The 23,389-nt window shown below is 46.5% G+C and overlaps 2 protein-coding genes across 3 annotated transcripts; both read left to right on the top strand.

Annotated features, from left to right (window-relative positions):
- The first annotated feature begins 242 nt into the window (after positions 1-242).
- LOC117216577 (116 kDa U5 small nuclear ribonucleoprotein component) lies at positions 243-4,556 on the top strand. The gene is made up of 8 exons (XM_033463377.1): positions 243-260; positions 517-787; positions 843-1,114; positions 1,186-1,874; positions 1,948-2,177; positions 2,258-2,976; positions 3,369-3,649; positions 3,975-4,556. Exons 2-8 carry the CDS (start codon positions 542-544, stop codon positions 4,478-4,480), a joined length of 2,943 nt encoding a protein of 980 aa, XP_033319268.1. The 5' UTR covers positions 243-260; positions 517-541; the 3' UTR covers positions 4,481-4,556.
- Positions 4,557-5,688: 1,132 nt separating this feature from the next.
- LOC117216578 (polycomb group protein Psc-like) lies at positions 5,689-18,582 on the top strand. Of its 2 annotated transcripts, none has more exons than XM_033463378.1 (4): positions 5,689-5,738; positions 11,259-11,399; positions 11,863-12,464; positions 12,688-18,582. In XM_033463378.1, the coding sequence occupies exons 1-4, from the start codon at positions 5,723-5,725 to the stop codon at positions 14,458-14,460; spliced, it is 2,532 nt and encodes an 843-aa protein (XP_033319269.1). In that variant the 5' UTR covers positions 5,689-5,722; the 3' UTR covers positions 14,461-18,582. The 2 variants fall into 2 exon arrangements, with proteins under 2 accessions (XP_033319269.1, XP_033319270.1); XM_033463379.1 differs by lacking the exon at positions 5,689-5,738 and adding an exon at positions 8,261-9,389.
- The last annotated feature ends 4,807 nt before the right edge of the window (positions 18,583-23,389 follow it).

Below are 23,389 nucleotides of genomic sequence, written 5' to 3'. Positions count from 1 at the left end.
TAGTCTACTTCGTTCTACTTCGTACAAATTTATATGAAATGTGTATATACGATAATACACGAATAATACACGTGCAATTTATACGAAACAATTAGTGAACTTTTATATTGGTACCGTTGATCTAATAATTGAAGATCGCTAAAACACCCATATGTGTCTCATTTCATAACGTTACTTATATGATGTATTTTTATCCCGTGTAACCAGTCATAACTTTGGTTAGCCATTTCCGTGCACCTAGTCAAATAATATTAATTTTGGTAAGCATACCGTATTAGTACTTACTGTTTGTAAATATTAAGGCAAATTTAACAAAATTTATTAATGATTATTATAGTTTTTAACATCATTACAGTCTATCATTTGTTGGCATTGATTTTAAGGTTATGTTCGAATTAACCGCCTGTAAACAATCATGATTAACGTAATTTCAACGAAAAATATGGCAAAAAATAAATCTTATGCCATATAAAAATGATCAATGATATTTAAAATGTGTAATTTTTATATTTGCAGTTATTAAATAAAAAAGAGAATAAACATGGATGCAGATCTATACGATGAATTTGGCAATTATATTGGTCCCGATTTAGCTTCTGATAGCGAAGATGAAAATGAATATGGAAATGCTGGAGACGATGCAGAAGACAGAGAACGCTCCGATGAGGAAATGGAAGAAGACAGAGATGAAGTTAGAGAGCAATCGGAGCAAGGAAATTCCATGGCAGTTGTATTGCACGAAGATAAAAGATATTATCCAAGTGCTTTAGAAGTTTATGGGCCAGAGGTAAATTGAACAATTAATTGACAATTAATATATATTTAATTAAAATACGTTATAGGTAGAGACATTGGTACAAGAAGAAGATGCACAACCATTAGATAAACCACTGATAGCACCAACACGAAAACCAAAGTTTCAAATAAAACAACAGCAACTACCAGAGACAACGTATAGCATAGAATTTTTAGCAGATATGATGGATGCGCCTCACCTTATACGTAATGTTGTTCTACTTGGTCACCTACATCACGGCAAAACTACTTTAGTCGATTGTCTAGTGAGACAGACCCACCCCTATCTTCACAGCGTAACAGACGAAAAACCTTTAAGGTATTCATAAATACTCCTAATAACCGCCGTTCAGAGTTAAACAAAAAAGTACATAATATTTACGTTCTTAGGTATACCGACACATTATTCACCGAGCAACAGCGAGGGGTATCAACGAAAGCAACACCCGTGACGTTGTTACTGCAAGACGTAAAATCAAAGTCCTACCTTTTGAATATATTCGATACTCCGGGTCACGTAAATTTTTCTGACGAGGCGACAGCGGCGATACGTTTATCCGATGGAGCGGTGCTGATCGTCGACGCCGCCGAAGGCGTCATGTTGAACACAGAACGTTTACTAAAACACGCGCTTCAGGAAAAACTTGCGTTAACAGTTTGTATAAATAAGATAGACCGACTGATCCTCGAATTAAAATTGCCTCCCTTAGACGCGTACTATAAATTAAGACATATCATCGAAGAAATTAATGGACTGATAGCGCTATATTCGGATTCTGAAAATCCATCTTTCGTGTCACCTGCTATCGGAAACGTGTGCTTTGCGAGCTCGGAGTACAACGTCTGTTTCACCCTGAAATCTTTCGCGGCGCTTTACGCTAAGATCCATCCCTCGCTTAACGCCAATGAATTTTCGAAACGACTATGGGGAGATATATACTTTAATTCGAAAACACGGAAATTTACGAAAAAACCGCCACACAATACCGCACAGCGCAGCTTTATCGAATTCATACTCGAGCCATTGTACAAGATCTTCGCGCAAGTTGTTGGCGATGTTGACACAACTTTACCCGATGGTTAGTCAATATTTCTAAATTGAACTAGTAGATTTCGTTCAACGTGAAATAATATTGTAACTTAATTCCACAGTGCTGGACGAATTAGGCATAAGACTAACATCAGAAGAAATGAAAATGAATATTAGACCTCTGTTGAGATTGGTATGCACGCGTTTCTTGGGAGACATGTGCGGATTAGTCGATATGTGTGTAGCCCACGTTCCTAGTCCTCAGTCACACGCACCAGTCAAAGTTCAACACGTGTACACAGGTTCTATGGATTCGTCTCTCGCGCAGGATATGATCAATTGCGATCCTGACGTTAGTACTTGCGAAATATTTACACTACGAGTATTTCGTGTCCTACCACATAGATTTTAACACGGAAACGATATTTACAGGGCAGGCTAATGATTCACAGCACAAAAATGTATCCTACCGAGGACTGTACTCTATTCGTGGTCCTCGGAAGGGTAATGTCAGGTACACTCGAGGCAGGACAACGTGTCCGCGTATTAGGTGAAGCGTACTCGCGTACCGACGAAGAAGATTCTCGCGTTCTAACCGTGGGAAGGTTGTGGATCAGCGAGGCACGCTACTCGATCGAGTTGAACAGAGTTCCCGCGGGCAACTGGGTACTTATCGAAGGTATAGACAGGCCGATCGTAAAAACGAGCACCATTACCGATCTCAGTAATTCAGACGACTTACATATCTTCCGACCATTGAAGTTCAATACTCAGAGCGTGATCAAAATCGCGGTCGAACCTGTCAATCCATCAGAGTTACCAAAGATGTTAGACGGCCTGAGGAAAGTGAATAAAAGTTACCCATTGCTGGGCACGCGTGTCGAGGAAAGCGGCGAACACGTGGTCCTAGGTACCGGTGAACTGTACTTGGACTGCGCGATGCACGACCTGCGTCGTATGTATTCGGAAATCGATATAAAAGTAGCAGACCCGGTCGTTGCTTTCGCGGAGACGGTAGTAGAAACGAGTTCTCTCAAGTGTTTCGCCGAGACACCCAATAAACGGAACAAGTTGACGATGATCGCCGAACCACTCGAGAGAGGCCTGGCCGAAGACATCGAGGCAGAACATGTTAAAATCACGTGGAACAAGTAAGTAGAAAAATTCCCTAGATCGTGGATTTTTACGCATTTATAGAAAGTTAACAAATGCAAAAATACACGGAATGCGCATAGTGCGCAAAAACGTATAAAATATCCTTACAACGTATTTAGTGGGTGAAATTAAATTTTCGCTTAGGTTCTGTTTCTTTAGTTGTGCTTATAAAAGTATAAATTCACACAAATATCCGCAGCCTATTTGTCGATATAGAAAATAGAATAGTACGTTAATGCAGGCTTCACAGATATATAGGTTCATCAGAGAGGGTCGATCGACCCTGATAGGGAGTAGAAACACGGTTCGTACACGCAAGTCTGGGTTCTTCGGTATCGAGCCACGAAAGTTCCAAAAATCTCAAAACAAAATGTACTCGTCTTTGCAGAAAACGTCTAGGAGAATTTTTCCAGACGAAGTACGACTGGGATTTATTGGCGGCGCGAAGCATATGGGCGTTTGGTCCAGACGCCACGGGTCCTAATATTCTGGTCGACGACACTTTGCCATCAGAAGTGGACAAGACGCTATTGAACAGCGCCCGTGACGCCATCATTCAGGGTTTCCAGTGGGGTACGCGAGAAGGTCCTCTCTGCGAAGAACCGATTAGAAACGTGAAGTTCAAAATCCTGGACGCCGTGATTGCTCAAGAACCTCTTCATCGAGGAGGTATGTATTGTATTGTGTATTTGTTATCTCGGGGACTGCGTTCGAAACGGCACTGGAGTAAGAAGAGTGCTGCAGTTTCGTTTTTTATTTCTCAATATTTTGTTTCTCGAGGTACGTTAAAATATTTGAAATCGAGCGTGATTCTTACCTTTTAAGCAAAGTTTGAAAGCGCCCAGAATGCATATACCGTATTACTATTGTTAATTAATTATTATTAATCAGTCAATAATATTTTTTTCCGACACCGCTTGATTCCGTGAAGCGACGAAAAATAATTTCCACACTTTTTTTATTGCGAACAACATTAATTTCTTTCGTTTTACAGGTGGTCAGATAATTCCGACGGCCAGAAGGGTAGCCTATTCTGCCTTCCTTATGGCAACGCCCAGATTGATGGAACCCTACTTGTTCGTCGAAGTTCAAGCGCCTGCGGATTGCGTGTCAGCAGTTTATACCGTGCTGGCTAAAAGAAGGGGCCACGTGACTCAAGACGCTCCCGTTCCCGGAAGTCCCTTGTATACCATCAAAGCATTCATTCCGGCAATCGATAGTTTCGGATTCGAGACTGACCTGCGAACCCATACGCAAGGTCAGGCGTTCTGCCTGTCCGTATTCCATCATTGGCAGATCGTGCCTGGCGATCCATTAGATAAAAGCATCACTATTCGACCACTGGAGCCACAGCCAGCTACGCACTTAGCTAGAGAGTTTATGTTGAAGACAAGGAGGCGGAAGGGACTTTCGGAAGACGTGTCTATCAACAAATTCTTCGACGATCCTATGTTACTGGAATTAGCCCGACAGGACGTTCTATTGAATTACCCGTTATAAAATATAACCATAAAGCAATTTCCTGTATAATTTTACTACGACAAGTTTTCATTAAAGAATTAATTTTATACGAAAACCGCGTGTCTATCGATTTGTCACTTTCACCTGATTCCATTTCCATATCCCAATGCTCTATTGGCAAAAACGTAAAACTTCCTTAAAAAAACCATTCAAAATTCTTAAATTGCTGTAAACTCGTGAAAAATTAGACGCGTTTCCTGTATCATAACGCCGTTACGAAGTACGAACTGTTTGCAATATAAAATAAAGAACGCCCGATCTAACTATACGACTATAAATAAGAGTATACTGTTAAAATATGTATATAGAACACATTCGAGGCCGCATTCGAAAGTAGATCGCAACATATGGACAAAGCTTTACTGTCCACCTACTTTCTTCAGAAATAGATCCACCGAACATCAAACTACGACTCCTTTTAACGTCTAAAACAAAATCCAACTCGTTTATCCAATTTTGGGAATATTCTTCGAATATCCGATACGTTTTCCCATCTGCTATTAAAACACTCAAATGTACTATTGGTATCGACGTTCGATAAACGATTCGATTCTACTCATAGATATAGACAGAGTATCGTAATTAACAAATGCAAAACGAAGATTACAACGGAAAATTTTGAATCCCTTAACCTACAACGTCGAGTTAGACTCGCGGCTCACTGACTTCGACCCAAACACGAAGAACACGTGCGAAAAAGGTGGTACGTCCTTCGGGCCAAACATAAACAACACGAGCATAAAACGTACGTTCTTCGGGCTACACGCGACAAACATTTTTTTCTCTTGGCCGCATTCGGAACTTAAATTATAGGGCAGGAGGTTAAATATCATATAGATAGGTGTAGCTAGCTGATCCGTCGTGACAGCATTCGATACGTAGTTTAGTCTTTAGACACGTTATTCACGTGACTTTCCGAGTAATCAGTGATTTTCCAGTGAAAATTATCGTATTAACCTTCGGAATACGAATCGCGAATTACGTACGTAAGAAAGTAGAACAGTAGGTCCAGTTCGAACCCACATGTTCAGTATGTACATTCAAATTTGTACAATTTTCTCTCACAAATATCTTCGTTACACGGACAAAGAAGAACAAAGCATATATCGCCGCTTGCCATTGATTGCGGTGTAAGTGCAAAACTGTCGATTTTAGAGAAGACGCTGTCTTGAAAGAAACACAGGTCACAAAGAAATCGTCGTGAGTCATTGGAACAATATCATGGGACCGATCGTAGGTAAGATATGTCACTAACTAAACTAAATAATAACTAAACAAAATAATAACTGAGAATGAGTCACTGTTGCTGCAAACCTTGCAAACCGACAAAGCTAGGAATACAACGTACAACTTCTATTCGATAAAAGAAAGTTTGAAATTTGTTGAATCGTCTCGCTATCAATGCCGAGCAAGTAAAAGCTAAAACTGCAAGTTACACGTTGAATCGCGCTAAGCCTACTGCGTCGAAAATGACTCAACCATCGGATCGCGAAAGTTAGGTTACGATCGCAGCGGATACGTGTTATCTAACGAATGGTCGTTACGACGAACGAAATATGCGAAGAAATGCGTGCACTCGTAGGAATCTATATAGTATGTATATATCGATTACTTGGACGTATCGAGTTCATCGGAACGTTTACTGTCAGGACACGCATCCGCTGTAATCATAACCGCTTAGCCGTTTAAGCTTCACGAAATAGTCCCGGCGTGCAGCATATCGTCCCATTTCGTACGTTGACGAGACTGTCTCGCTTCTTAAGCGCTTATCGTTTATTCGTGAAATATCGAAGCCGTCCGTTTCTCCTCTCCAAAAATATCGCTATTTTCCGACGAAATTTCGTAAGAAAAAATCTAAAGCCAAAGAAATTAGCGAAAAAGCTAAAACAATAAACGTATGTCGGAGATTCGAGACGGAAGATACAAGTGCGAGGCAGGCAGCGCGCGCAGTTTGCAGGCGGAGCCGCAACTGCGCACAGTCGTATGGGTGGTCAAAGTGGACGGAGCCTGGCGCCATTTTACCAACTATAACCATGCCCATTCGTCCGCCCATCAGCGTCGATCGACCAGAGAGTCGTGCTGCTTCGATGGACGCAAAACCGGGTTCGCCCGGCGACTGTCTCTTTTCAAGGCGATGTCGTTATGAAGCGGTCTACCGCGTCGCCGCCGATCGATCAGTCGACTTCTCGTACTTCTCTCTCTTTCTCCCCCTCTGCTCTGTACTCGCGCTGGTGTACACGCATAACCGTGCTTCTTTTCGCTCGACTTTCGCGCTAAAATCGTACTTTCGAATAAAAATCGTCGACGCTCTTACCGAAAAACGAGAGCTACGAACCTCGAGCGTCTAACCACGTCTCGTATGACGCTACGATTTTCCATAGTTACGTCGTGTCGTGGACTAAATTCTCTCTTCGAGACGTCGAGCCCGCATCGCCGAAATCGACACCGAAGCCCTTTCACGACGCTTCGTTGAGAAGAAAATTAAAGTCGGGTTCTATCCAAGTCGGATAGACGCGAGCAACGTCTAGGAAGATGGTGCGAGAAAACGCGCGACGATGGGAGAATCGGTCATGAAAAGAATCGGAGAAACGCGCGAAAAGTACGCGGCGCGGCCAATCAGGGACATCTCGTTGGTTATTCGTTCTATAAATAGCGCAACAATTTAAATTTACAATAGCGTGCGATCTGCCGGCGGGCGACACGCTGTTGGTGCGCAAGATATTTCTCGAATACGGTTCGGTGACTTTCGTAGCGCGTTATCGGCAGACGGTGTGCCTGTATGCGTAGCTATCGTAACTAGAATAACGCCTTTACGATCGCGCAGCCACGTTTGCCTCGTTTGCCAATCACGACTGCCTCGTTTCTTTGACACACAGGCCAAAGTTACGAAACCGGAGGCCTCGACGAATCGCTGATCGAACGCGTTTAATAAGCAGCTTCGTTACCGGTGTCCCATATTTATTAGCACGCAGTACCACCGTCACGTCCGTACGTATTTGTCGTACGCAGATTCGTCGCTGTAGATACCTACGATGTTTCACAGGAAACGGATGGCGATCCGTAACTGTTGGAAAGCGGCTTTTTACGTCGAATGTACCGTGATCGTAACATATTAAAGGCATCTGGTAATTAGAGCGACATGGAAAGGGACATCGTACGGTCCATGGAGATCCTCGCGCCGATTACACGCGCGTACCTATACTTCGATCGCGTTCCTTTCCGATTCGAAAACTCGCTGGTTTCGGTTTATTCGAGCGTCCTAATCTCCGGTGAGGCATTCACCGCTGCTTCGTAGCGGACGAAGAAAGCGTCGTTTTCGCGAACAACGGATGCAAGGGGCGAAGAAGATACGTCGGGTACGAACCGTTGCTTTCGCGCGTCGGTGTACAAAAGCGGGACGATCTACGGTCGATCTAGCTTCGAATCGATCAGTTGGCTCTTTAGCAGCTTGCGAGCGAACGCTGGACGATAGAACGGTTTCGCCTGGACTGCGATCGATCGACGAATCGGTCGATGAATTCATCGACGAATCCGACGATCGAGGGATGCGAAAGGTGAAAACGTAAGCGGAGTACTAAGAGGAGGAGAAGGGGTGTTGAACAAGAAGAGGAAAGGTCGGAACGACCGAAAAGGACGAAGTCGGAAAAGGAAACCGGCTGGTTCGTCGACGCTCGCCGACGCTCGGCGTCGCTCGTGCGGCTCCGTCGCAGCGAGGCGGGGTTTAGGCGGGGTCGATACGAACAGTGCCCGTGTCTTCCCGTCGTTTCCGTGCAGCGTCGTTCTAATCGCACCGTATCGAAAAGTGGCAGCGGCTACCGCCGCAGTTCGGCGCCACCGCTGCACACACTCTCTCGTTGGCCTCTACCGCCGCCTCCGCCGCCACCGCCGCCACCGGATCCCCGATATCATCGTGCATCGTCGCACTCGTTCGAGAGTCGGCCGAGTGCACCGAATCGAGTCGTGGCCAGAGAGAGCGGTTACGTTACGTCGAGTCGCGAGACAAGACCCCGTGAGTCCTCGTGGAGGAGGAGGGCAGCGCGGAGGGGAAGATCGAGCGACAGAGACGGAGAAAAAGGCCACGAAGAGGGGAGAGCGAGAGCGAGAGAAAGAAGGAACGTCACGGGCAAGAGCGCGCGCGCGCGCCTGTCGACCCACCGGTCGATCGACAACCACGTCGTCGACGGGACAATCGCGGCAACGACGGCTACGACGTGGATCGAGGAAGAAAGTCGTGCACGAGGATAACAAAGGCGCGATCGAGTTTCGTTTTCTGTTCTGTTCGTTCGGCGAGTAGGGCCGACGGAAACACGTAGGAAGAACGATCGAGGAAAGAAGAAAAACGTAGGAAAGGAGGAACAAGGGGAGAGAGATAGACGGAGGAGAGCGAGTGGAGGAGCGAAAGAGAGGGAAGTAGAGCGTGGAAGGAAGGAAGGAAAGGAGGAAGGAAGGAAGGAAGGAAGGAAGGAAGGAAGGAAGGAAGGAAGGAAGGAAGTAAAGAAGGAAGGAAGGGGGAAGGAAAAAGAGAGAATCGGGTCGAAATCGTCGGACATGTGCGCGGCGCTGTGCTCGCAGGCAGCAGGGACGTGATGGTACGTAGCTCGCGGCGTGCAAGTTATCAGGATTGCTCGCGGTCACGGGTTCGTGACGACCATGGTGAGGAGTGCGACGGCGTGAGCGACGACAACGAGCGCGCTATCGCGAGAGAGAGCCTCGGGGCGCCGCACGCCGACGGACGGAGCGGCGTTGCCACCTCTCTTCGCCCGCTGCACCGCGAGAAGCGATACGGCAACCAAGAACACCGTCGTTGCCACGTCCGCTGCTACGTTCCGCTGCCAGCCGGGACGGCAGCTCGCTGCTGGCCACGGCGACCATCTCTCTCGCTACGCTGGTAAGCACCTACACGTAAGCCTCTGTATACCGCCCTGCGAAACGTATGGTAGTCGCGTGAATCGACCAACAAGCCCGTACTACGCTCGGTACTCGCGATCCTCCGCCGAAGATAGGACACTGCCGCTGCTCGCCGCGATGCCGATGCTCTACCCGCGAGATCCTGTTGCCTGGAATAGCTACCGTGCTCTCTCGGACCGGTATACGTCGACGTTCCAGCAAAAACGCTCGAACCACCGATGTTACCGTGGCAACGCTCCTATCGACGACGGCTTACCCTCGCGATTCTCCATCGCCGCTCTTTCTATTATATCTCTCCTCCCGTTTACTCTTTACCGTCTCGCCGTCCAATTTACTTTCTTCCTTCGATCGTATCAGCCGTGGCCTCGTGACGATTCGTCGCGAGCATGCGAGACGTGATCGGCATCGCGCGGACGTTTCCAAGTCCAAGAACGAAGATCGCGATTCTCTGGAGAATCGCGTCGATCCGTAACAACGGCGATCAACGAATTAGGTGGTCTCCCTCTCTCTCTCTTTCTCTCTCTGCTCGCTTGGCGCCAGACCTTTCTCAAGTTCGAACGCAGAAGCCCTTCTACTCGTCCTTCCTCTCTCTCTCTCTCTCTCTCTCCCCCCCCTCTCTCTCTCTCTTTGCCCCTCGCTTGCACGTTCTCTCTCTCTCTTTCTCTCTCTTTCTTCTTTCCCCCTTTCCTCCAAGTTCTTCATTACTCTTGCCATTCCTCGTAAACCAACCTCTTTTCTGTCGCGTTCCCGGCCTTGACGGATCATTCGCAGAGCGAAATTGCACGAACACGGAGCCGTCGACTATGTCGTCGACGCAGGTGGTCGAGCCTTTCCTCCTTTCTTCGAGTTCGTTAGCCATGCGCAGTGACACTTGGCCTCTGTTATTGTCGCGCGGGAGATCTGTACGCGGGAGCTCTAAAAACCTAGTTTTTCCAAGCCGACGTATCGCGTGACTAAGCTGGTTTCACTGTCAAGTATACCTTTCACGCGAGGATCTCGTTGCTCGTCGCGCGATACTTCGACAAACGCGTTTCCCGTTCGTTGCCTACGAAATCTTGCTAAATCTCCCACCATCGTACGGCTACGAAACTTGATAGGAAGCCGCTTCCTCGTTAGCCACCAGTTAACGGCCGTTCGCGAAAAGCTGTTACAGCAGCGCCGTAGCGCTGGCGCGCGCGCGCGAACCGTTCGCGAGAGCACAGCACGCGCGAAATCAGATTCGCTCGCGCGATACCGACTAAATCTCGTCTCACGCATGTTCGTCGTGAACGAGACCGTACGTGGCAACCATCTGGTCGAAAATATTATCGAATATCGTTGCACAGATAGACACGGATAGGAGAAAGGGAAGAGAAACCATCCCCTTTAAGAGATAGACCTTAAAGCCCCGGCGTAACTCGTTTCTCCCCCCTTGCATTTCACGAGATATTTCATTATTCTAAATATATCGACGGTACGCACGAGTCTCGCGTAAATGGAAATCGCTGCTTCGAACGTATCTTAACGCGATTACGTGCGTGTGTTTCCCCCCTCGGGCTAGTGCGCGCGGCTACCTGCATTTCGGAATCCTCCGACCGTTATTAGAACGCGCATCGATATCGCGCACGTCGGTACATTAACGCGTAACGTTACGCGATTTAATTTTAGATAAGCCGCAGATCGGCGATCACCGATTCGACTCGCTGTCGCGTACGACGAATCGCGACAATGCGTGGAAATTTTTTACGCAAGCGCGAATTATGATTCCGTGCGACGTGCACGGCGACCACAGCAAGCTGCGCAGTTAATTTAAAAAAAGCATCTAATCGTTGCTCTTTGGTCCCGTGGATTAACAATCCGAATGGCACAGCTGTTTCAGAATCGACTAACGACATGGAGGCAAAGGAGAGGGAGAAGCCGCTGGTTAAAGACTTGAACGAACATATCGTGTGTCCTCTCTGCAGAGGCTACCTCATAGACGCAACGACCCTCGTGGAATGTCTACATTCTTGTTAGTATTTCTTTCAATTCCGTGTTCCGTAGTAACGCTCGTCCCATCTCGTTACTCGTCGCCGGTCATCGCACGATTTTCGCTCATCTGACTCGCGTTTCATCGGCTCGTTAACATTAATTTGCATGAGAAAAAAGCTATAACGTAGCGAAGTCGTCGATGAATATCGTTCGGTGACGACGCGAAATAACGACGCGTGTACCGTGCCGTGCCTCCAACGGCCGTATCTACTTCGCGTGCGTGAAATAGTCCATCCGCTTCGTCCGCCCCTCCGGCAGGGTGGCTAAATTCGAGAAGGGTGACTAACCGCTGGCGCTGTTCGTTCCGCGCGTTCTCATATTCTCCCGACGAATAGAGATTTTTCGAACGTAAAGATTCCGCGTTCGCGATGGAACGAGCGTAATTAAACATCGGAAAGAACACGTTTGGAATATAAAATAGGTACGAGTGGAACGATGCTCAGTTTGCAGAGGTTGCATAGTCAGACGGTTGAGCAGTGGTGCCAGAGCGTGTCCCGTGTGCAATGTCGCAACGTCTCCGCCGCTCTTGCCGGACGTAAAGCTACAACGACTGGTGTATCTCGTAGTACCCGGCCTCTTCCGGTCGGAGCTCGAACGAAGGCGTCATTTCCGGCTGGTCAATCCGCAATGCCCACCTTTAGCCCTTCCATTGGGTGCTCTAGACTTAACCTTGGACGATTTCGTCAGCCTGAGCTTGTGCGAGCTCGACGAACCGGAAGAGGAGGCGGTCGCTCGCGAGCCGGAGAACCGTGTCGGGTCACGACACCGAGCGAACAATACCGATCAAACGAAACACGAGGAGCCGATCAAGGTTCGAAGCACGCGGTATCTCAAGTGTCCGGCAGGAGTGACGGTTCGTCATCTGGTGCGATTGTTGATGCTGAAGAGAGGATGGGAGGAGGCGAATTCTTACGGGGCGATCGTCAACAAAATCGAGATTCTCTGCGAGAAGAGCGACGAGAACCGGCGCAGTAGCACGAAAACGATGGTACTGGACCAATCGTGGACTCTACTGGACCTCGCCTGCATATTCGGCTGGAAAAGAGTGAGTTTCTTCCCCTATCATTTACCCCTTCTGCCCTGTTATTTAGCGAGCCCATAATTTACTTTCCTTTCGCATCGTGTTCGTCGGTAACTCATGGTCGCACGATGGAGGTCGATCGTCTACCTCGCGATAGTCATAATCATTTCCTATTGCGTCAGTCGTATTTAGAACTCTCGTGATGCTGCAAGATACCATAGGGGAAGCGATAATTTTGACGTTGCAGGAAGCACCCATGAAGCTGTTTTATCGCATTACGCGCCGGGAGGCTATTATTCCTCAATCGAGCGACAGTTCCTTCAACGACGAAACGACCGAGGATACCGCGACCATGGAAAATATTCAGAGGCCGCCGACACCACCGCCGAGCCCCAAGCCGCCGCAGGAGTGCGAAGTCGAGGCTCGTAGGATTTTAGAAAGCAGCAACGTACCCCCTCGATCCTTGAAGACCAATTTGGAACGCGACAAGGAACCGAAGGCGAAGAAACCGAGGTGCAAAGTGACTCCGGTTATGAGGACTCCTAATCTCGTACCGATACAAAACAATCACGCACCTGAGAGTTCCAAGACCAAAGACCTGACGAAGCTGGAACACCACAAGCACAGGAAACGACGAAACAAACGAGTGATCGCTGAGATCACCACCACGCCGCGGGAGGATCTATTGAAACTGAAGGTTCGGTTGACCCCGTGTCCACCGAGAATCACGTCGAGCAGCGCGACCGGCCAGGCAAAAGAGAAATTGCTGCAGATGAGAGCCGTTAGACGAGAAAAGATCAAAGCGACGACGATAAGTCAGCAACGATCGACAGGCGCGTTGGTGGCACCAGGGGAAGGTGCAGTTACGAAAGAGAACCTCGGAGAGACAGAGGAGACCATCGAAGAAATTATAGACAGCATACCCGACGAGGTCGTTCGAGTCGCACAAAATATAACTACTCCTCCGACGGAGGATACTTCCGCCTCGGTCGATAAGGTGGATCAGAGAAGCATACAGCAGAGTTGTAGACCATCGTCGAAGAAGGAAGAAACTTTGCCGGAAATCGTGAAAAGAGTGGAACAGGTCGAACCAGAACGTCCGAAGAAGGACGAGGAGATTCTTCGAAGATTGGGTCTGGTAGCCGTGAACGAAGCCAGCGACAATTTCCGGGATAAAGCGAAGCAACGCGTGCAAAACAACGGGGAGAAGATCGATAACTTGAACAGAGAGAAACTCGAGAAACAATTGCGCGAAAGTAAAGCGAATCGTGTGAGAAGCTTGTTGGCTGAGAAACAGATGCGCGACGCGTTGAAAACAATGTCGAAGACGAAAGAGGAACAACATGCTGCGCCCATTCAGGTCAGCGCCCCTCCGAAAAAGAAAGGTCCGCCACCACTAGCGCCACTGCGCGTCGCCAAGCCTTCCGGGTTTGCCACGTCGAGCGCCATTTTAGAACCGAACAATTCCAAATACGAGATCCCACTGGATCTAAGCAGCGGTGGAGCGGTTCACAATAACGTTCTCGATCTGTCTGCGAATTTATCGGTCGGTAATTATTCCTCGTCCCCTGCCTCTTCGTCGTCCTCTTCACCTTCGTCCTCTTTGTCGTCGTCGTCGTCGTCGTCATCGTCATCCTGTTCCCTGTCCTTGTTGAAACCAAGGCCATCGCGACCATCGATCCCTACAGGAAACTTACTAAGAGGAAAAGCGAAAGACTTGGAGCAACGACGAGGTCAAGACTCCAATCTAGTGACACTTTCCGACGCGGCTGTGTCCCTGTTAAGCGGCTGCATCACCGACGAGAATTCGATCGATCCTTTGGTACTCAGCTCTGCCAACCTCGCCAGCAAAGTCGCTCTGCGAATACCGCAACCTCATCAAAGAATCTCCGGTTTCGGAATGAAAATCAAACCAAACTTGAGTATCAGGCACATTCCTAATCCTCAGGCTGTGGTCGCGTCGCAATACAGGAATCAAAGAGTCAGTTACTTCAATTCTGCCTCGCAACAGCCACCGTAATTCTTTCTCCGCTAACAGTACGAGCTATCCTCCTCTGTATCCTCCATTCTTTTCACCACTTCCTATGGTAATAGCCAACAATCTGGTCGGTGTCTCTGACTTTTGTCCAACTTTAAAAATCGTTACCGAGAATGAGCAAACTATCGCGAAAAAGATCTTATTTTTATTTTATTTTTATGCACTCGTTCACTGCAGCTAAAGCGATAAAGTTGTCGACGAGAAGCGTCCTCTCCGATGATTTTCGAACGTGTTACAAAGATCGATCGCTTTGAACGATTTTTCTCTTTACGTATAACCGGCGGCTGGCTTTAGTTGTCAGATTAGGTTGGGTTAATATTAATCCGATCGCCGCGAGGCGGCCAGCCAGCGTTTCACTGCTTAATCGCTTTAAAGAGTAACTGAATAAATTCGTTGAATCTCAGTAAAGTGAAGCAACGAAATGTTGACCGCCATTACGTTGCATCCGAGTGTCCGACTCAGAATCCAGATAATTATACGAATAATCGACCGCGAGGTGAACGTATCCTTCTATAAATATGTGTTTTCTCATTCAGCGTCATCGTCTGGTCACAGCTTGCACAGTTTTTACTTTCTGAGCTTCTACTTTAGTTTTACTTCCACGTTGAACGTATCGTCAAACGCAAATGGAATTTCGAGGTTTAGACTTAGATCCGACCCTAGTGTCATCGAATCGGCCAATAAAAACGACCACGTTCTCCAGGATTTTCGCGAGATCAAAGTTACATTTAGGTTTGGTTCTCGCGTAAAGTTCAAAGTACTTGTAATAGCCTGAGTCGTTATTTTTCGTGATATCTGATATCATTTAAACAGCCGCTTAAGATCAGAGATGCTGACCAAATCGCTCGATATTACCACTTCCTATTATTAGATTTAGAAGACGCTCTTACGGAAATAAGATTCCTACGTGACCAATCCAAAGGCTGTACGTTACCATATATTTTGCCCCGCTTCCTATAATGTTTCGTAAAACGTGATGAGTTTCGTGTGGGTGTGAAGACACATGGTACACCCGGTAGCATAAACTAGAGCGGCAGCTCGACAGGTGAAAGTGAAAGAATGATTGTGACATTTAATACAGCGCGAGTAAATATATTCTATTAGATACTTTTTTCAAAATGAACAAGACTAAAAGAAGATCGTCTGGTACAGAATGTTTTACATTAAAAGAGAAGAAAATAGCGACAAAACGAATAACACACGTGTTACCCTGTGTCTTTCCCTCTCAAATGAGAAACAACGGCGGTATGTTTGTAATGCATGTACGTATGTGTGTGTCTGTCTGTCTATGATCAACCATTAAATGCAAATTAGTATACCTACTTGTGGCCAGGCCTGACAAATTCATTTGCGGAAAGAGTCGGCAATTTGGCTGATCCGCTTTATTGGCAATGGCACAACGCCTGACAGAGATATATTAGACGTAGCATAACGTATGGTTAAGGGATGTAGAGACAAGGATAGCGGATGAATGGTTAGAGTGGAACGGCGGATGGATGAAGGATAAACTTTCTCGTCCCCACGTGTTGTCGTTCCTTTTTTAGAACCTTAGAGAAATATGTACTTCATAGAGATGCCAAAGAACGCCAGAGAACGTGTGCAATGTACTAGTGCAATTTAATTATCGTCTATTATCATATAATATATTACGAGCGATTTATTGCGATAGAAGGCCGATTATAATTTCCTGGTAAAAGGAAAAAAGAAGAAGAAGAAGAAGAAGAAGAAGAAAAAAAAGAAAAAAACAAAGAAAGAAGGGAACATGCTAGTAATACATATAACAACGGGCAACCCTTTAAAAATATTAGGTGAGAAGCTTCGAGGAGCTTTGTAAAATCTTTGTAATGTACACTCGATTCTTCGTATCGGGGTGTACCGTTTTGAATTGGAAGTTTAAATATGCAAAATACGTACCTACCACCCGTACGTCGTATCCTATAATATTAAGGGAGTTTTTATTCTACGAAGACGTATAAACTCATATCGCTGTTACTGATTTACGAATAATATATTATAGGTATTATTATCGTCCGAGATCGATACGATCGAGCGGTTTTTGAAAACATTCGGATAAAGAATAGCATCGAGTGCGCTGTGAGCTCGTTGTGCGTGATATATGGCGATTTTTAATGCTGTATCGGAATTTGTACAGACTGCTCCTGTTCGTACAAGGACAGCAATAAAGATGAACACGATGATTTCAAAGAAATTTTAAACGAAACGTTTACTAGGAATCCAAATCCTACTCGAACGATCAGAATATAATTCAGCGTTTCCGGTATTGCACATCGATCGAGCGTACACGTTGCGTAAAAAAGATGTATGTCGATGGTGGAATGAGAGTCAAGGTGGGTATGTAAAAGTAAGAGTTTTAAACGTCTGGTCGAGATAAATACTGAAAATAGGGGAACGGTGCCAACGAGTGCGAAGAAACAATGGAGAATATCGATACCCACGATTCGCGGCGAAGTCGGACGTTCGAATCTCGCTTAGGAAATTTGCATCAATTAGTTACATGGTTACGCGTGGTCGACGATATTTGGGAAAAGAAGGGAACCACACGATTTCGAATTAGCTAATAATCAAAAAAAAAAAAAAAAAAAAAAAGAACTGCCAGTTTAGGAAAACGAGGATTACATTAGAGTCACAGTTCGTTAGGATTTACGGCGAAGTAAAAGGGACCCAGATTTTTACATGTTATTTTTCTACGGCCTTTTTAAACGGAATCACGTTACGTTCAACCATCACGATCGATCGTAATTTTATCCATCGATCCGCCAATTATAAAATGCCCACGTTGAACAACTAGTAAGACAATGTTCGTTCGAACCGATGGTTTACGAAAGCGATTAACGTAGCCCACGAAGACTGCGAAGATTTTAATATCTGATTTGTTGCAAGAGTTGAATAGTTGCCATGTGACTATACCTACGTAAGTTCTACTTGAAATATTAACCCATTGTTTGGAGCAACGATCGTGTACTTGTTAACAACACGAACCGTTATGTATCGTATCTAAAGTTACAGTTCGGAAAGACTTTAACGCGCAGAAGAATAGATAGCTGCGCCACGACGAGGGATCAAGAATTCGTTCCAACTTGGAATATCTCGAGGACATTTCTTGAAACTAATGTGCCCCCCCCCCGGAAGAAAATAAACAGACGACGTATCGTAAGCATAGGATGTCAGAAAAGAAGAGGGAAAAGGGAAACGAAATCGCGTGTTTGTGATCGAAAAGCTTATATGCGAATGTTTCAGATTTTAAAGCAAGTTATCGAAATTAATAAGAAAACGGAACAAGTTATATTTTAACATCGCGAAGTCTATCGTTCGTCGCGATTACGCGAAACCTTTGTTTGGAAACTGTAGGGATTGTAACGATAAACGTAATCGGTTGTGCTTCGAAAATATTTCCACGGTAACTCCATGAAATAGTATACAAGTAATCGACGCAGTTATTATCAATGTCATTCTCATAAATATTAAACGTATAACGCAATACAGTATCTCCATAATAAACAAGCTGTGAATTGTAATCGAACAAAGAACATCGATAATCACTGAGAATACAGTTGTTCAAATATTTCAAACCTTCTTCGTTCTCCATCTTCTACCTTTGATTTGACATTTTACGAAACTTTTCCGTTGTCGCTTACAAAACGGTCCTAGGATTGCTGATTTTTCTTTCAAGCGTTGCGCGCCACCCGAGCGTTATGATCGAACTTTTAAGCGACTGGAACATGTAAACGAAGCGGCGTGCGTATTGTGTTTTATCAAAATCGACAGGAAGAAAATCGAAAATTACCGTAGATTAAGTCAGCGAAATAACCCAGGCTATAAGCGCGTATATTACTTACTACCTACTTATATATCTAATATCATTGATCGTTCGAGTATCTAATTATCCATGTCATTATCGCGAGGTTGTGCGCGTTTAAAAACGTCGCCTTACATCTTGCCGACGAATAGTAACCGGCAATGTTTGTTATCGTTAATTAGCTAGCGTTTACTTTGATGTTTTGTTAAAATTGTTTTTGAGAATCATGTTACATGAAGTGTACGATCCATTGCTCGTCAATAAATCGTGATGTGTATAATCATAAACAAGCGTACGTGTTACCTCGTCCTCTTCCTTTAACGTTACCCTGTTGAACATCGCGCAACTAGTACGTGGATTATACGAAATAATACTTCGAAACGTACTTCGAAGATCAGCGAGTTTTATCGTTCAATTAAACGCGATTTAGAAATTACGCAAAGACAGACGGGCGAACTATTTAGTTGTTCACGATACGAGTGTTAATTCGATGTCTCCTCCACATACACGCCATTTTTGCGTTCGGATGGAACCAAGCAGCCCTTCGAGCGAGGTAAGTACGCAGCTGGTGGAACATCGTAAACGTGAAAAATAGACTAACGATATAATCGTTCGTAAATAGCAATACGATAGAAAACGAGTGATTAACCGAGTACCGATCTGATGCAATCTCCAAAAAGTAGACTACCGAAGCGTCCTGTTTTGCGATCAAGTTTTCAGAGCAGAAAAGATCAAATGAAAACAAAATTCACGTAAAAGCTCCGCTGCCCAGCGGCTTAAATCCAAAGATTGTATTAAACACGAAAAATGTAAAACGCCGACACATAATATAGCATGGCTACGTCGTACCGTCGCGTATCGGTACCTTTGGTACCATCATTACCAAAATTCATAATTTATTGCGAATACCCAAATGTATTAAAATTGTGTCTTGGTTTAAATAAACGTTATTAAAAAAAAAAAAAAGATCTAATACAATCTTAATGATATCTTAAAATATCGGGGAATACCAATAGAACGAAATAAGTAGAATGGCTCAAGAAAGCTTGGTAATTACGATGACCGAGCGTTCCATAAACGATCCTCGAAAATGATTAAGAAGAGATTACCTTGGTGAAATGGCGGAAATGGGGGATTTGAAAAAGGTATAACACCCTGGTAAGTTATATCGACTACCTGGAAGAATACTTTGGTATGTCGATCCAACCACAAGAGGGAAGCGACAGAGGATGCGAATACTGTACGAAGTCCTATAAATGACCTTCGTTACCTTCGGCCCAGGTAGGAGGTAGGGAACGAAGGTAAGAAGATAAGGAGGGTACAAAGGATGCCTACCTTCGACAACCTACATTAGGTACGGGAGACGTGGAGTCAGCCTGCGGCCGCGGGCCACGGAAACTCGACCGCTGATTGGCTACAACCTCCCCCAGGGAAGTGCGTCGTGAGCGTCGGAAGTGAAGAGGGGTGAGCGTGCCTAGAGCGAGCCGTTTGTACACGAGGCGGAAGGTCGGTCCCCGTGGAGGATAATGGCACGATCACCGAGACCTATCCGACCCTGTCCCTGCGCATCGTGTGCTACAGCCTATCGAAGTAATCGCATCTTTCTCTCTCTAATAACCCGCTTCTCCTTCTTTCTCCCTGATGCTCTTCCGATTTCGGTCTCCCCCTTTTCTTCTCGCACCCTGTGGCCCCGGTCGGTCGCACTAATGCCGCCACCTCTTCGATCCCTCCACCGATCCTGCCGTTTCGTCGCGGCCTGCCCTTGTCGCCCTCCGTCCCACCGAGCTATCCTTTTACTGGCTTCTGTTTGCGCGTACAAGCTCGCATCGAACACGGACAAAAGAGAGAGAGAGAGAGAGAGGGGGGGTGGGGAGGGAGGGAGAGAAAGAGAGAGGCGAAAGAAAACGAAAAATACCCGACGAGGGGTGGATGAACAGAGAGGCGGCTGAAGGAAAGAGACAGAGGGATAAGAAGGGGAGGATAGATAGAGAAAAAAAGGAAAGCGGGGAAAGCGCAAGCGAGACGGTATGAATCGGATGTAAACGAAGAGAAAGAAGGATGGCCGTATAGGTAGAAGGGTAGACGAAGAAGGAGAAACACGGAGGAAAGGGAGGGGTGGCACAGAGGAAGACAGATGCGTCGGAAAAGAGAGAAAACGTACACGCGTATCTATACGAACGGCACACATAGAAACGGGACGCGAGTGCGTGTCGTGTCATCGACTACGAGGGATACGCACACACTCGTCCGCACCCTCCTGCTGCCGAATGTAGTAGAGAATGAATAATGTACCCACGTACAGTCGATGTCAGGAGGGGCTCCAGGGAATGTAAGCATCGGCCCGTCCCCTCCGACGGCTTTGTAGGCCGTTTATCGAAACGGCGTGGCCGTCTGCGACAGGATTGCACGTAGGCGATCGTAGGATGCCGCCGTTCAGGCTGGCGCTGGCACCTACCGCGGACTCGAACGCGTCAACGAATCGATCAATGGATCGTTTTCTTGGTCTTCGTGAAAAACATTTTCGAAAGAGCTGTTTTCAGCAAGGTGACTGTATGTTACTCGTAGGATCGGTAATCGAGATGTCTACGACGATTTACGGTTGTAGGCAGGATCGTTGGCGCGAGGTGAAATTAAGTCAAAGATAAGCGGAATACGAACGATTTTGCTAAATCGGCAATATGGTAAAGCTGGCAAGTTGGATAGAGCAGCCCTCGTTCGCGAAACGTTGCACGAGGGAGTGGCAGAGAACCTTAATGACTCGTTTTCGATCGGCACACGCAAATAGGTGGAGTAGCAGGAGGCGAACGAAGGAGAATCGGCGTCACGCGGCTCCACGAAACACGTGGAAAATTTCCCAAAAGCGTATATCGACCGATAACGCAGCGCAGGCTCACTGGGGATCCTGTATACGTATACCAATGTATATCCTCCGACTAAATGTTGAGATCGGGCCGCCCACGTATCACCTACAGGTTCTATGCACGAAGAAGGGAACGATTCGCGGAACGATCGACAAAGAACGAGCCGAGGAAGCGGAGAAAGGATCAAAGGAAGAGACAGCTACGGAGCCCATCTAGCGGCGTCTCATTCGCTCGTGATTCCAGCCGCGTTCCACAGCGAAACGACCGACCATCCGTCCAAGCACTCCTGGTGGGGATAGCCCTCCAAGGGATCCTTCCAGAGAAAGCTTCGGGAGGAAGCCTACGGCCGCTGTTTTCGAACCATGTATGCCAGAGGGGAGATCTGTAGGGCTCGATGGATCGAGGGGAAGGGAACGCACACGCACCATGCGAATATTTTTGTCGGCATCCTCCAACTGTTTGGGGAGCGGTAGAAGGGGGAACGGTTCTTAAAGTACACCCAGGGAGTGTCAGGATTGGAAGGTCGATTGCCGTGGTGGGAGTATGCTGTTAGTTGCCTCATAGCTGACTGGTGTAATTAAAAACGCCCGTAATTAATATTTCCTCGTCATCCGAGATTCGTCATCGGTTTTTCACCGGCGATCTCTTCCCTGGAATCCATCCGACTTGCCTCGCGGACTTCTCGAACCTTGACCCTCCGCGAATTTAAAAACCTTCGCGTACCGTAACATCCAGTTGGTGGAATCTTTCTTTCGCTGGATAGGCGATGCAACGCATCGATGCAGCGTGCACGAACGCGAACGTACTCATTGTTCGGCATAGAGATTAATTATGCATATTGACACGGTGCATTGAATGCTCGACAAAGACGACGCCGCCGGCTTCGTCCTAATACATCGTACTAGCGTACCTACGTTCTGAACTTTCCAAACGATTAGCTCTTCCGTTCGCAACTTACGAAACCAGCTCTTCGACTACCGCTGTATTACCGCCATTTTGGTTCTCATCGATCTAACCAGCCGAATTCTCCAGTCTCTTTCGTAACACGTTGCGTAACGTTCGTTTTCCGCGTGTATCGTTCACAAGATGCTCGTCCATTTTATTTTCAACACCCGTATCATCGGATCTCCAATCGTTGGCGATTCGTTCTAACGATATTGCCAATTCACATCGTCCTGCTACCGACATCATCGCCGATCATCCGCCGAAACTGTTACGCGCTGCTGCCGAGCGATACATTTTTCCAAGGCCAACGTCGTTGGATTTTTAACGATGATCTCGAGGAAGGTGACGTCTACCGGTGTCCCTGGTGAGACGAAAGCGTTGGCGGATTGAAAGATTATTCGACGGCGCAAGCGCGGCGTACGTGCAAATAGCGAGCTGGTGCACGTCACGGAGATCTGTACGCTGTACTTGCACACGAAGACTCGCATTCGGACACTTAGGTACGCAGATGGGAAAGCAATTCTAGAACCGATATATTTGCATGTGTTCGCGATAATTTATGACCTGTCGCCTGTTCCTGTTCCATGCCGACGTTCGAACCTTCGTTCATCGTGAGAAAATTGACCCTCCGGAGCAGAAAAGTCGCAAATTGTTAGACCAAACAAGCAAAGAACCAGCCGATCGGACCGAGCTATACCGTTATCTCGAGTTTGCTTTCGAATCTTTTCGGTCCTTCGAGACCTCCGCGAGCCAAACTTTGTCTTTCGTCATCTACGGCAATGCCTTTGTTTTCGTGTATGATATCCGATCGAAGAATAAAGCTACGATTATTAACAGAGAACAAACGTTCGGACGAACTGTCGTTCTCACGACCGAAGCATCCACAGATCCAAATTATATGCGCGAGAATCTGTCGGACGTTCGATCGTTCTGACTCTATCCATCGCAACAACAGCCCAAGTCCGAAGAATCAAAGTCGAACGCTTGTATATACGGTAGATCTTCGTTTATCTGAATGAAATTTTAATCAATGGCCGACTAAACGGACTCGCCTATGTAAGTTGGCGAGTATTCGCTCGTTCGAACGTGTAGTCCTATTACGCGAACGAAGTATCATAAGTAGTCGAGAGAATCGGTGGGATTCTGTTATGACAATTCCAATTATATAAATTACGAATTATGCGAGCGAGGTTTTGCTGTAATTGGAAAAGTCGCACGAAAGTGCACGAACACTAAGTAACGGTAGCCTGCGACGTTTCGACACGATAAGAAAGGGAACGGACGCGTG

Source organism: Bombus bifarius, unplaced genomic scaffold, assembly GCF_011952205.1.
Source record: "Bombus bifarius isolate JDL3187 unplaced genomic scaffold, Bbif_JDL3187 scf7180000010271, whole genome shotgun sequence".
In the NCBI taxonomy this organism is placed as follows: Eukaryota; Metazoa; Arthropoda; class Insecta; order Hymenoptera; family Apidae; genus Bombus; species Bombus bifarius.
Note: the sequence above shows the minus strand (reverse complement) of the source record. Positions and strands in the feature narration are given on the sequence as shown.

What these genes read in the sequence shown, in the direction of transcription:
- LOC117216577 (XM_033463377.1), top strand. Translation starts at nt 542, where the DNA reads ATGGATGCAGATCTATACGATGAATTTGGCAATTATATTGGTCCCGAT. An exon ending in TGATCAATTGCGATCCTGAC is followed by an intron (nt 2,178 to 2,257) that starts GTTAGTACTTGC and finishes CGATATTTACAG; the next exon opens with GGCAGGCTAATGATTCACAG. An exon ending in GTTAAAATCACGTGGAACAA is followed by an intron (nt 2,977 to 3,368) that starts GTAAGTAGAAAA and finishes TCGTCTTTGCAG; the next exon opens with AAAACGTCTAGGAGAATTTT.
- LOC117216578 (XM_033463378.1), top strand. An exon ending in CGTGGAATGTCTACATTCTT is followed by an intron (nt 11,400 to 11,862) that starts GTTAGTATTTCT and finishes AACGATGCTCAG; the next exon opens with TTTGCAGAGGTTGCATAGTC. An exon ending in GCATATTCGGCTGGAAAAGA is followed by an intron (nt 12,465 to 12,687) that starts GTGAGTTTCTTC and finishes TTGACGTTGCAG; the next exon opens with GAAGCACCCATGAAGCTGTT.